The following is a 14,657-nucleotide window of genomic DNA, read 5'->3' as shown; positions in this document are numbered from 1 at the left end:
CACATAAAACAAGGTAAAATATAGAAAGCCAAATATTAAAGTGCATATCTATTGTGAACAAAATGAAATGAATTCACTTTTTCTGTTTATATCTATGCAGTGTGCCTAGCTTAAGAATGACATAACTCTATTTAAGAATTTCATACAAACCCATCCCTTTTATCAAGGGAGACAAAAGCTTTGCACAACATAGGTATCCAACACATGTGCTTTAAAACCTAATTTCTCAAGTACTAAGCTTCCTATACTTCCACAAAACCAAGGGACCTATTTATGCTCAAATTATTGTTGTAATTGATGAGAAGTAGTCAATCACACCTCTGTTTTTATTCTAAGCACTAACGACACTGCAACTGCTATAGTCAATATTATAAGAGTTAGATCTTGCCAAGCTTCCCATAGGAACCTCTGTAAAACGAATTTAAAGAATTAGTATGACAACACAAGAAGTAATTCAATAATGCTACCTTTTTTATGAACAGAAAATAAAATATCACATAACCATAAACCCTTACACTTTTTCTGAGGGTATGTATTAGTTCCAAGTGCATTTTTCCTCTCTGATAGATCAGATTCATCTTCAATAATCCCTTTATCTAGATATGATTTTAGAAGATTTGATAAGCCTTTCACATGAATAAGAGATCACTGTATTATAATATTAGGAAATCAGATTGCTTCAACAAAATATGACATACAAAATCATGTGGAAGTAGACATACCCCTCAATATTGTTGTAAAGCGAAAATATTTTGATTCTTGGACATTGAAACAAGTTGTTCTAGTCCAACTGTATAGTCACCACCTGGAGTTGACGGTGCGACTGTTGTGCATGTCACTGCAATTCAAGAATGAAAATAAATTGAATGCAAGTGGTGAAGAAGCATGGTAAAGTGTTGTATATATTTGGAAGCATTGCATACCTAGTTGACGTTCACCGGCCAATCTGAAAAGCAAAGCTGCCTAAAAGAAGCATTTAATAGGGCTTACAAGAGCTTTTAGAAACAAAGTCAAATACTATCTAAAAGAGGAAAAGATAACTGTGCATAGAAGAAGTATGGGAAATATTAACTATTGAAAAATACTCTTTCAAATAATTTATCACTTTCTATTAAATGTATCTCTAATTTTAGTCCCCTTGAAAACAAAACATATCCTTCACATATATTACCATTCTCATTAGCAGCCCACGCTTCAAAAAGTAATCCAAAAGCTCATTTCCTTTAGCTGTTGTCACGTCCTGGGTAGAAAATTTAACAAAAGCTCAAGACTAAGACAAACAAATACAACCAATACAACCAGCAGTATTTTACCTTAAAGCACCAAATTGAATATCACCACCTAAAACTTGGTTATTTTCTTTCATATGATTAAACACTAGATCTGGAATAGCGAAAGTAACCTTATTTAAATACGCTTCATTGAAACTTTGTGGCAGGCGAGGTTTCCGAAAATTCCTACGCTAACCTCCTGCAGAACAAAAACATGTAATGAAGTAACATTTGATCTTCTAATCACCTCATAGCTTTATTTTCACATACCATTAATAAATTTAATCTAAATCATGGTACATATTTATATATTGACTTACATTAACACGTATGGATATGAAATCAATGAGATTTTCATAAGGTCTTGTTTGGATAAACAGTTAATGTACAACTTATGGAATAAGCAATTATAAAACTTGATAATTTTTCTGCATGACACTATGATCCCATGCTTTGCCATTTTCTTCATTTGAAAACAACCTCATGTTCAACATCTTTCGACACCTGTTAAATTTAAAAAGTAAATATATAAAATAAAGTAACCGGCATCGACATCCGATTTGGAATCATGAATTCATACGAGAAGGCCGGGACCGATTTCCAATATGATGCAGCCTTCAACTTCGACATCTCAAGAAAATTGAAAACCAATAAACTCAGATCTGTAAACAAAAACATCAAATAAAAACTTTCAGATCTCAAAACCTAACGAATCTAAAGCAATAAAATCAACAACAACAAGTAAATCAATTAGTAAAAAATTAACCTGAATCAAATAGAGTGATTTAAGCTTCGAATCGAAAGCATGAGGTAGAGAATCAACTAGATCTGAAACGAAAACAAGCGTAGCAAAAACGTCAAAGAACAAAAAGTTGAATCAGATCAAGCTGAACTAGGGTTTGAGGTCTAAACTAGGGTTTAAACTTCAAACAAAGTCAGAGCGAAAAATTGAACCTGAATAAATCGAAGCTAAAGTTTCACCGATTTTGAAAGTTTGCATCAGATTCGCGAGTCAACGAAACGATCTTGATTTTGAATGAGAGATCGAGGAGTTATGTTGCAATGGTTTCTCAAACCTAGAAAACGAGTGTAGAGAGAGAAAGAGGAGAAAGAGACAGAATGAGAAAGGGAGGAAAAGGGAAAGTGTTTTTTATTTTATTTTATTTTTAAAAAAGAGTATATTTTTAAGCTTACACATGTAATAATATATAATTAGTACTGCTGTCAAATAATATTTATAATTATTACCAGTAATATTAAAAAAAAATAACAATTCAGTAAAAGCTCACTTTATAACTTCAGATTAACCGCTAAAACAATTTGTAGCAAATATATGGTAGCTAATTTGATATTTTCTTGTAGTGCAAAAAACGTCTTTACTATTACATTGATTAGCTTAGATGATATATTAAGTTGAACAACTAATATTTATATATTTATTTTAGATTAATATTTTTTAGGCCGACCTTGATGATTTGACACCCTCTCGTATTCACATATTCAACATTTTTTTAATTATGAAAATATTAAAATAAAATGTGAAAAAAAAAAACTCAAATAGATTTAAGAAAATAACATTACAATAAACGAAAACGAGAGATATAATTCCAACGTAAAATTAAGCCTTCAACCCAACATTTAGAATTAGAACACTAATCCTAATTTATTATTAAGCAATATAAGATTACTTTGTTAATGAAAAGAAATATGACTGCTTATGACTTCCACGGATTAAGACTAAGACGCATTTCCAATAATAAGCTCTGCAAGTTGTTTAATATCCATTGGATAAGTCATATTTGGATAATAAGTACTATCATAGGAAGCTAATGCAAAGAGGTTGTTCACAGCTTCCGTGGAATGAATTCCATCATAATAAATATACTCATTTCTATTTGTGCATGGAACTGAATCAGGATAACAGAATCCATTTGACTTCATTGGACAACAAGAAGCACTTTTAACTAGAAAACCTGAAAGAGAAAATATCATATGAAATTAACTGAATCATATAAAATTTTAATTGTTTTGTTAATAAAATAAAATATTAAATGAAATAATTACAATATTTACCAGGGGAGTTGTGTATGGCGAGAGCGGTAGTATTTATAAATATAGATTTGGAATATAGACGTAGGGAATTGAACAGATTCACAAGAGATCTCAGCTTATAACTAAATATAAATGCAGCATCATTCTGAGTTTCAACACATGATCCAAGATTTCCAGCATTAGTAATTGCAAGTGGAGTGCAACCTATTTTTCCCAATCCAACTAATATAAGTTTTCTTGCTCCGTCTTTATGCAGATCCTATCCATCAGAAATACTACTTTATTTTTTTTGTAATCAAGATTTCATTAAAGAACCAAAAGTTCTACCGAATAGATTACAAAGAACGGGGCGAACAACAACAAAAACCCCGGAGGAAAATTACAAGCCAAATATAACCTATGAATAATACAAAAAAGGATCATTTGTAAACTCAAAGAAATTATACTTGGTGCGGGTAATTTTCCCGATGAAAGACCATCTCCACCAAAGTTCTTTAATCCTCCAAATAATATCGGAAACACTCCAACTATCATTTCGGAAAATAATGCCATTCCGAACCTTCCAAATAGTCCAACAAACCGATAACCACAAGGTTCCTTCCGTACCGGCTCTAACATTGAGCTTTTTGCAAAAGAGAAGCCAAACCAAAAAACTTTTCCGAATATCTTCAAACACATAATCTTCAAAACCCACCCAACAAGAAATATTATTCCATATCACCGAGGACACCGCGCATTTAAAAAACAAGTGGTTCATAGATTCCCTTTCCATACCGCATAAACCACAAGCTAGAAATACTACTTTATTAAAAACAATCAATTCATCAATTCCAATAATTAAATAATATATATTTTTATTCTAATATTTAATATTTATACATACAATTTTGGCAATAGTTAACTCACATCTTATTAATATTTCTTAAATTAAATTTTACTAATTCAGTACATATACCTGTAGATGAGCGGATAACTCGCTAATCAGAACTTGAGCATACTGCTCAGGATTATAGATTTTACTTGTTGAGTAGTATTCTGGCTGGAAATAATTTAATGAGTAATCATTGGTGCCTATATAAACATAATACAAGCACTTTGCCAAATGATCTCTAGCTTGTGGTAAACCTCCAAGCTTGGCAACAATTTTGGACACTGTAATTTTATGATTTTGTAACTGTAATCCCAAAGCGATATTAGTACCCTGCATATATTGCATAAAACTTATTTAGTGTCTTTTATTGTCATTGAAAATAAGAATATATAACTTATAAACATCGCAATTATCTGTATAATCTCATCCATTAAAAAATATCCGAAGACATTCTAAAAGTAAATCAAATAAATGTGTGAGATATTGGATCGAACTCTAGTATTGTCGAAGGGTAGTTTTTTGGTTCGACAGTTCGACAGAGTTAAGCATGAAGTCGAAGGATTGTTCACATGCTGGTGTCGAATTGTGTATGCTGTAGTCGAAGATGGGTCTAGCATGCAGATGTCGAAGATGCTAGGGTTGTTAGCATGTTAAATTAGGTTTTAGTGTTTAAACCCTAATTTGTTAAGTTAGCTTGTTTATTAAGTTGGCTTGTGTAATGGGTCTTGCTGAAAAAGCCCATTAGTTAGTATGTTAGGTTTTATTATAAATAGCATACTAGTCTCTCATCATTGCTAAGCTGCAAATCCTAATTTAGGGTGAGAGAGCTTATTTGTTATTCTTGTAAACTTGTAATCTTGTTTTAAGAGAAAGTAAAAGAATAGCAGTTATAACCAAATATTGTGTTCTTCTTCTCCTCCCTAATTCCCTATTATACTTTGTTCTTGGTATTCAATTCACAACAAATTGGTGCGGTGAGCGTGGAGAAGATGCCGTCAACAAAGTATGAGATTGAAAAATTCACCGGAGTGAATGATTTCGGTCTGTGGCGCTTGAAGATGAAAGCCCTACTGGTTCAGCAGGGTTGTTTGGAAGCGTTGAAGGGAGAGGCAGCCATGAATGCTGCATTAACGGCAGCGGAGAAGACAACTATGATCGAGAAAGCACACAGCGCAATTTTGTTGAGCCTTGGTGATAAGGTTCTCCGACAGGTATCAAAGGAGACGACGGCATCAGGGTTATGGGTGAAACTTGAAAGTTTGTATATGACCAAATCGCTGGTAAATCGACTCTACGTGAAGCAAGCTTTGTATTCATTCAAGATGATTGAAGACAAAGTATTGGCTGAGCAGTTGGATATGTTCAACAAGCTGATTCTTGATCTTGAAAATATTGATGTGAAGATCGATGATGAAGATCAAGCGCTGTTACTATTGTGTTCTTTGCCTCGATCACATGCTCACTTCAAAGAAACTCTCTTGTATGGAAGGGAGTCCCTGACGTTTGAAGAAGTTCAATCAGCCTTGTACTCTAAGGACTTGAATGAACGAAAGGAGCATAAACCTTCGACTGTTGGCGAAGGTTTGGCCGTTAAAGGAAAACTCTTACGAAAGGATGGTAAGTTTGACAAGAAGAAAGGCAAAAGCCAGTCGAAGTCTTACGGTGGTAAAGCATCTGGCATTCGATGCTACCATTGTAAGAAGGAGGGTCACACAAGAAAGGTGTGCCCTGAACGCCTGAAATATCATGGAAGTAAGGATAATGGCAACGCTGCCATTGTTCAAGATGATTTCGAATCATCTGATGTTCTTGCGGTTTCAAGCAGTGACTCTAAGAAGGAGTGGATTATGGATTCAGGTTGCACCTGGCACATGACTCCAAACAAAGACTTGTTCGAGGAATTATGTGATCAAGATGGTGGATCAGTATTGCTGGGAAACAACAAGGCTTGCAAGATTGCAGGTGTTGGATCTGTGAGATTCAAGCTCCATGATGAGTCAATAAGGTTGTTGACTGAAGTCAGGTATGTTCCTGATTTGAAGAGAAATTTGCTTTCTCTTGGTGAATTCGACAAGAAAGGATATGTTTTCCAAGGAGAGAAAAGTATCCTAAGAGTCATGAAGAGTTCGAAGGAAGTCTTGAGAGGCGTGAAGAAACAAGGCTTGTATACCCTTGAGGCTGAAGTTGTAAGTGGTTCGACAAATGTTGCATCCACGAAACCTTTGTCGAAAACAGAAATCTGGCACATGAGATTGGGCCATGTCAGTGAAAGGGGTCTGGTCGAATTAGGGAAACAAAATCTGCTTGGTGGAGACAAAGTCGAAAAGCTGAAGTTTTGTGAACCCTGTGTACTTGGAAAATCTTGCAGAGTGAAGTTCAACAAAGGCAAACAAAGAACACATGGATCCCTTGATTACATCCATGCTGATCTTTGGGGGCCTGCAAGGTGTCCATCACATTCAGGAGCAAGGTATTTTCTATCCATAGTAGATGATTATTCCAGAAAATTATGGGTATTCATCCAGAAGACTAAGGATGAAACTTTTGAGAATTTCAAAAGTTGGAAGACTCTGGTTGAAAATCAGACTGGCAGAAAGGTCAAGAGGTTGAGAACCGACAATGGCCTTGAATTTTGCAATGAGGCATTCGACAGTTTTTGTGCTGCCTCTGGTATTGCAAGGCATAGAACTACTGCAGGTACTCCACAGCAAAATGGTTTGGCTGAAAGGTTTAATCGAACTATTTTGGAGAGAGTCAGATGCATGTTGACTAGTGCGGGGTTAACAAAGGTGTTCTGGGCTGAGGCTGTTTCGACAGCAACATATCTGATAAACAGATGTCCTTCGACAGCGTTAGATATGAAGACACCTGAAGAAGTTTGGTCGGGACATCCACCAGATCTCGACAAACTGAGAGTATTTGGCTGCGTAGCCTATGCTCACATTAGGCAAGACAAGGTCGAACCTAGAGCTCTGAAATGCATGTTCATGGGATACCCTGAAGGAGTCAAAGCTTATAGGCTATGGTGCCTAGAGCCAGGTCACAGGAGGTGTATCACCAGTCGAGATGTAGTTTTCAATGAAGCTGAAATGGCTTTTAAGAAAACTGATGATGTTGGTCGAAGTACAGAAACATCTGACGAAGAGCTGGAATAGGTAGAGATTCCTGTTGAGGTGGAGCATGTTGATGCTGAATTGCATATCCCAGATGAAGTCGAAGAAGAAGCAGAAGATGCTGAAGTTGAGGAAACTGACGATGACTACCTATTGTCGAGAGATAGGTCGAGAAGAGTCATCAAGCCACCTCAAAGACTTGGATATGCAGATCTTATAGCTTATGCCTTAATCTCTGCAAGTGAGGTTCTAGACGAAGAACCTAGAGACTATAAGGAAGTTATGAGGAGTCGAAATAAGACTGAATGGCTGAAGGCCATGGATGATGAGATGAAATCTCTTCATGATAATCATACTTGGGAACTGATCAAGAAACCTGATGGGGCAAGGTTAGTCAGCTGTAAATGGATTTTCAAAGTTAAGGAAGGAATTGAAGGAGTGACGTCGAAAAGATACAAGGCAAGGTTAGTTGCAAGGGGTTTCACTCAGAAAGAAGGTGTCGACTTCAATGATGTGTTTTCTCCTGTTGCGAAGCATAGGTCCATTCGAATGTTGCTTGCCATGGTGGCACAGTTCGATCTTGAACTGGAACAGATGGATGTGAAGACTGCGTTCTTGTATGGTGATCTAGATGAAACGATCCTGATGAGGCAACCTGAAGGGTATGTCGAAAAGGGGAAGGAAGATTATGTGTGCAAGTTAAAGAGATCTTTGTATGGGCTGAAACAATCTCCTCGACAGTGGAATAGGAGATTCGACAAGTTCATGGCACGCATAAGTTTCATTAGAAGTCAGTTCGACCACTGCGTTTACTTCAGATTTCGACCTGGTAATTCATTTGTTATTTTGTTGCTTTATGTGGATGATATTCTCATAGCAAGCAACAATGTTGAAGATGTGATGAGGGTGAAGGCTGAACTCAATAAGGAGTTCGATATGAAGGATCTGGGAGCAGCTTCCAGGATTCTTGGAATTGACATTCGAAGAGATAGAAAGAAGTCGAAGTTATGTCTATCTCAAGAGGCATATCTACGGAAGATTCTTGAAAAGTTTGGTATGTCGAATTCGAAGCCAGTTGTGACTCCAACAAACCCTCAATTCAAGCTGAGTATTGATCAGTGTCCCAGTACTGATGTCGAAAGAGCCTATATGAATAGCATCCCATATGCTAATATAGTTGGTTCTTTGATGTATGCTATGGTCTGTACTAGACCCGACATAGCATACGCAGTAAGTCTTGTAAGCAGGTACATGGCGAATCCTGGAAAGGCTCACTGGCAAGCATTGAAGTGGATTCTAAGGTATATAAATGGATCTCTAAACAGAGTCTTAATTTATGGTGGAGCCTTGGGTGAAGATAGTAAAGCAGCAATAGAAGGATATGTCGACTCTGATTATGCAGGTTGTATGGATTCTAGAAAGTCAATTTCTGGATATGTTTTCACTATGTTTGGTACAGCAATTAGTTGGAAAGCAACTCTTCAGAAGGTTGTTGCTCTATCAACCACTGAAGCGGAATATATTGCTCTCACTGAAGCTGTGAAAGAAGCATTGTGGCTTGAAGGTTTTGCGAAGGAGCTGAAACTTCAAGGTCGAGGTATCACTGTTAAATGTGATAGTCTAAGTGCAATACACCTGTCAAAGAATTCAGCCTATCATGAGCGAACTAAGCACATTGATGTGAGGCTGCATTTCGTCAGAGGAGTAATCGAGCGTGGAGAAGTCCAAGTGCTGAAGGTTTCGACTGAAGACAATGCTGCTGATATGATCACCAAGACATTGCCGAGTTGCAAGTTTTTCCACTGTATGCAGTTGATAAAGCTGCGTGAAGAAAGCTAGTCTGTTCCTTGACGTTGTAGAGTTAGGTCCAAGGTGGAGATTTGTGAGATATTGGATCGAACTCTAGTATTGTCGAAGGGTAGTTTTTTGGTTCGACAGTTCGACAGAGTTAAGCATGAAGTCGAAGGATTGTTCACATGCTGGTGTCGAATTGTGTATGCTGTAGTCGAAGATGGGTCTAGCATGCAGGTGTCGAAGATGCTAGGGTTGTTAGCATGTTAAATTAGGTTTTAGTGTTTAAACCCTAATTTGTTAAGTTAGCTTGTTTATTAAGTTGGCTTGTGTAATGGGTCTTGCTGAAAAAGCCCATTAGTTAGTATGTTAGGTTTTATTATAAATAGCATACTAGTCTCTCATCATTGCTAAGCTGCAAATCCTAATTTAGGGTGAGAGAGCTTATTTGTTATTCTTGTAAACTTGTAATCTTGTTTTAAGAGAAAGTAAAAGAATAGCAGTTATAACCAAATATTGTGTTCTTCTTCTCCTCCCTAATTCCCTATTATACTTTGTTCTTGGTATTCAATTCACAACAAAATGGTTTTAATCAATATGAACCTTTAAAAATGATTCATATGTCAACACTTACAATATTTAATAAAAATTTATATTTTACAATAATAAACATTAGGAAAAAAAGGTATTTTTTATAAAAACTTAAAAATAGTAAATCAAAATTTAGATCAGATCTACATTAGACATTCCCTAAATTATTTATAGAGATGCATGAATAAATAATACTATATACGGAAATATATAATACCGCTGTTTTTTTTCCTGTCTCGTAGAGAATTCCACTTGAACTAGACGCGTAGTTCACACCTTTAAGTATGTCGGAGCCTATAGTGTTTTCAAAAGGTGGAATGAAATTCTCAAATCCAAGTAATTCCCCTGCAACATTATAACCCTCAGTTGTTTTCGGTTCAACAAAAATCTCAATATTGCTTAAGAACTAATTATAAATATAATTTTTTTGTAAAGACAACTACTCCATTTTGATGAATAGATGTTCACGTGTGCATGCAAAGAACAATCGTTTGATTTAAAAAAAATTATAACAAGGATATATAGGTCACTCTAACATAAAGAGATGTTTTACTATGTTTGGTAAAAGAAGTATTTTATATTATAAAAAAACTAGATGGAATGTTTTATTTAAACTTTTACTAAATATAATAAATTGCGTATCATGAGACACAACTCACGCAAATAAAAATTATTCAAATACGACGACTGAAAAAATCAAATTTTGATCATCAAAGATGATAATTGATCTAAATTAATAAAAATGCTAAATTTAATTTTAAAAAAAAAAAAAACAGTTTCTTAGTGCATGTGAATATTACCAATTATGTCAGCTCTAGTTCTTCCATTGGTAGCTCTTCCCGTTGGGCCTGTTGGAAAGTCGATACCATATGGCTTGTAGTTAGCCTTTGCAGTGGTTTGAATATAGTTATTGTTTCCACTATCAGAGTAGGAGTCTCCAAATATGAAAAGGCAAGGCACTTGAGATGAGCTAACACAATGCTGCATGTAGCATGCAACCAAGAAAATAAGATACAAACTAAACCATGTTTTAGTCTTACAAGCCATTTCTCTAGATGCAAAACGAGATATGATATGGACAAATGAGAAATGGGAAATGTGTATTGATATCCCAAAATGTAGGGTATATATAGGATATAGTAGGATATTATAATAATAATAATAATAATAATAATAATAATAATAATAATAATAATAATAATAATAGTACCATAAGTTTTGGGTTAAAATGTTTTTCACCCTATAAAATTATCAACTTTTGTTTTTATTCCTATTAAAAAAATATTTTGATCTCTTCAAAATTATTATGTACTAGTTTTAGTCCCTACTGTTAAACCAATGTGTATTTTTGAATGATTATTTTACAGACATATTTAAAACGTTATAAAAAGTTTCTCAAAAAAAAAAATCAAAATTTGATTTCTAAGTCGAGATTTACATTGGTTTTATCGTTATCTTTTGAAATTTAAAAAACTCATACTTAAGTCTTTTCATTTTAAAAATTTGTACAATTTAGTAAATAAATATTTTATAGTATTCTAAACACGTATGAAGAAATTTATTTAAAAATTTAAAAATTTAAGAATAATTAAACAGTTTTCAAAAATTTTAACAATAAAAAGGACTAAAACTGCATGCATGAAAATTTTGTATGAACAAAAATATGTCAATTTTTTTATAAAAACTAAAAATAATATTTAAAATATTTATAAGAACCAAAAAGATATTTAACCCATGAATTTTTTAACTAAAACAAACTTAAGAATCTTAAAATTTTATACCATCTAAACATAATTAAAAAATATTGTAAGTTCTCTAATTCATATTCAAATGTCCATAGTTTTTAAGAAATTGTTTAATTTGATTTCTACGATAAATTAAATATTATTTACTAAAACACATTTATTAATAACTCCTCTATCTCAAAAGAAATATTTTATTTATATGATTTTCTATTTAAAAATAATTTTATTTTTAAAATATCAATACAACATTTATTGTTTTTTCTCAATAATAGACATTTATCCAATCTTAGATTATATAATGTTTGGTCATTTAAAAAAAAAAAGTTGAATGGATATGAAAAATAATGAGTAATTTTATTAAATTAAAATTGTTTTTTATTAATAACATGACAAAAAAAAACCTTAGAAGAATAGTGACTAAGGCTCTGTTTCGTAAAAAAAAAAAAAAAAGCAATTGACAGTTAGTTAAAGGTTTTAACTGATGGTTGATTATTTAATAATTGATAACTTATAACTTATAGATGATGATTGATGAATTATAGGTGATAAAATAGTTGAAGGTTCTATTACTTGATAAATTAAATAACATAAAAGACATTTAATATAAATATTTTATTTAAAATTAAAATAAATTATAAAGAATCGTAGGGAGTTTTAGTTAAAATAATAATGGTATAAATAGAAGAAAAAATTATAAACTATAGATTCTAGTTGAAATAACATTTGAAAAATAAGTGATAAGTTAGTAAAATAACTATAAATTCTTGATGAAAAGACTATTACTTAACAAATATTCTAATTTCTTATAAGTTTATAAGCTATATGTTCAGAAAATACTTTGCCAAACAGATTTAATAAATAAAAGAACTTAGAATTGATAATTTAAACTAACTTATAATTTGGAAAAAATTACTTTTTCAAAAAGATTTTAATTTGTTATGATAGAAATATTATATTTACCTTTAGTTAACTTTTCTGAACACGTTTAATATATTGAAAGAATAGATTCTAACACAAAGGGTGATAGAGAAGATTAAGGATACAAAATTACAAAGCCCTTACAAACACCAAGGAAAACCCAGATGAAAGAAGTTAGAGTAGAGCATCAAATTATTCTAACTGCCCCAATCACAACATAAAAAAAAATCCTCAGTACACACAGAATAAACGTGAAGAAAGAAATTAGAATTAAAAAACTAGTTGCTCCACGTTGTCAGGAAATAAAAGCCACCGATCCATTAAAACCAAATCGGACTAAAAACTAAACAACCAAAATCCCTAGAAGATAGAAAGCCACAAGATCACCGTGAATAAAAAATAGCTCACTTCGTAGTAAAATCCATGCCAGCAAGCACTCTACCAATTCAACTACGACCACTGGCCATGGTTGCACTTGTTGGTATATTGCAGCGGTTGGAACCTGAATATTGATTAGGAGGGGATTGAAATACATCTTTGAGATACTTATAAATTTAAGAGTTGTCATTGTATTTAAGGAAAATTTTAGATTTGGAAATTTGAAACTTAAATATAGGATTCGAATAATTGAACGAACTAGCATGAAATCAAATATAGATTTTCTAATGAGATTTCGCATTGGTTGAATAATTGACAAAGATAAAAAGAAAATTCGGTGATATTTGATGATGTTTTCGGACCAGTTTGGTTCGGTTTTGAGATAATCTGATACCTATATCGATTAAAATTAAATGGATTAATTTGGATTGAATTTATAAATTTTTACGATAAAGTTCAAACTGAACCGAAAAACAACAGGTAGGTTTGGGTTGGATTGATCAGGTGGACTAAAAAAATAAAAAAAAAATAAGTTATTTACTAAAATTAATTTTTTATAATAATGTAAAAAATGAATGGTATTAATAGTATTCGATTAATACAGGAGATCTATGTTATACTATTAGTTAGAGAGAGAAGCTCTCACCGTTCTCTAACTTGCTTTTTCTCAAAACAAGAATGGAGTGGCAGCGTTCTGGTAGGAAGGTTTTCAGAGGTTTAGCAACTAAATGGGACTGCTTCCCATTCGGAGGTAGACAATCGAAATTAGGAGAAAAGCTCTCTTCATTTTATGTGTCGTCCTTTCCAGATAGATGTAAGGCAATCGACATATTCAAGCTGTTTGGATGTGTGGGGGAGGTGGTGGAGGTGGTCATACCTCCTAGACGGAATAAATTCGGGAGACGGTTCGGTTTCGCTAGATTCAAAGAAGTGGTAGACGAGAGAATGGTGGCAGTGAGGCTTGATAACATATTGATAGATGGGGTTAAAATACGTGCGAGTCAACCTAGGTTTCAAAGAAATGGGAGGAAGGAAAGTGTATTGGTTTTTTTCTGTTTCTTTTTGCCTTTCCGAATTTGTTTGGATAAAATAAAAGTCGGTGGCGACTCTTGCTTACCGCGACATTTCGATTATAAAAAAGTCAGTTCACCGTATTACAGAACTGGCGACTCTGCTGGGGATGTTTTTAAAAGAGGGGTTACCTTAAAGTTTAGGATCACTTAAATGTTTGCTTTGCTTGCTTTATTTTAAAGGTTGCTTGGGAATTAACTGAAGGACGAATCCTACACCCGGATTCAAGTACACTTAAGATTAGGAGTGGCATAGTCATGGCGACCTCTTTCACATATGTGGGAGATGAGTCAATATGAAGTTCACACTTGAGTTAGGACTCCATAGCATATGCACACCTTTCTCAAATGAGGGGGGTCTATGTATGTGTCTGTGGGTGCGCCGGAGCTCAAGGACCTTTAGTTACCCTTAACCCATCCTGGCCTTTAGGAACGTAGTGGGGGGACTACTCTTGACAAATGTTGAGAACTAGTCGCTACCCGATGCTACAATTCAGATAGGTTCTTTCTCAAAGTATCATTGCATGGTGCGAATGTATCATGTCCGAGGGTGCTTTAGAAGGGCTGACAATTCTGGATAACTTGTAGAACCCGTTGCTGAAATCTCCTTATCCATAGAAATACCCTTGGGAAGGACACCTGATCAGACTCCATGCAAGCCTTAAGCCAAAAATTGTGTGACTTGTGTGGAAGAGGATTTAGGGCGCGCAATTTTAGGGCGCGCAAAAATTTTAGGGCGCGCAATTTCAGGTGCTCTTATCGAGGACTGAATTCCTATCTAGGGGCAAGAGGATTTATTTTCCTCTGGTCACACACCTTCCAGTTCAAAGACTCAGTACCTAGCAAGGGGCAAGAGG

At 34.1% G+C, this 14,657-nt stretch overlaps 1 protein-coding gene across 1 annotated transcript; it reads right to left on the bottom strand.

The window, feature by feature from the left end:
- Positions 1-3,008: 3,008 nt before the first annotated feature.
- LOC131593584 (GDSL esterase/lipase At1g29670-like) lies at positions 3,009-10,736 on the bottom strand. The gene is made up of 5 exons (XM_058866156.1): positions 10,490-10,736; positions 9,907-10,034; positions 4,279-4,524; positions 3,345-3,582; positions 3,009-3,244 (listed from the first exon to the last, which is right to left on the bottom strand). The coding sequence occupies exons 1-5, from the start codon at positions 10,734-10,736 to the stop codon at positions 3,009-3,011; spliced, it is 1,095 nt and encodes a 364-aa protein (XP_058722139.1).
- Between the last annotated feature and the right edge of the window lie 3,921 nt (positions 10,737-14,657).

Source organism: Vicia villosa, linkage group LG1 (genome assembly GCF_029867415.1).
Source record: "Vicia villosa cultivar HV-30 ecotype Madison, WI linkage group LG1, Vvil1.0, whole genome shotgun sequence".
In the NCBI taxonomy this organism is placed as follows: domain Eukaryota; kingdom Viridiplantae; phylum Streptophyta; class Magnoliopsida; order Fabales; family Fabaceae; genus Vicia; species Vicia villosa.
The sequence above is the reverse complement of the archived record's forward strand: the minus strand, read 5'-3'. Positions and strand labels throughout refer to the sequence as shown.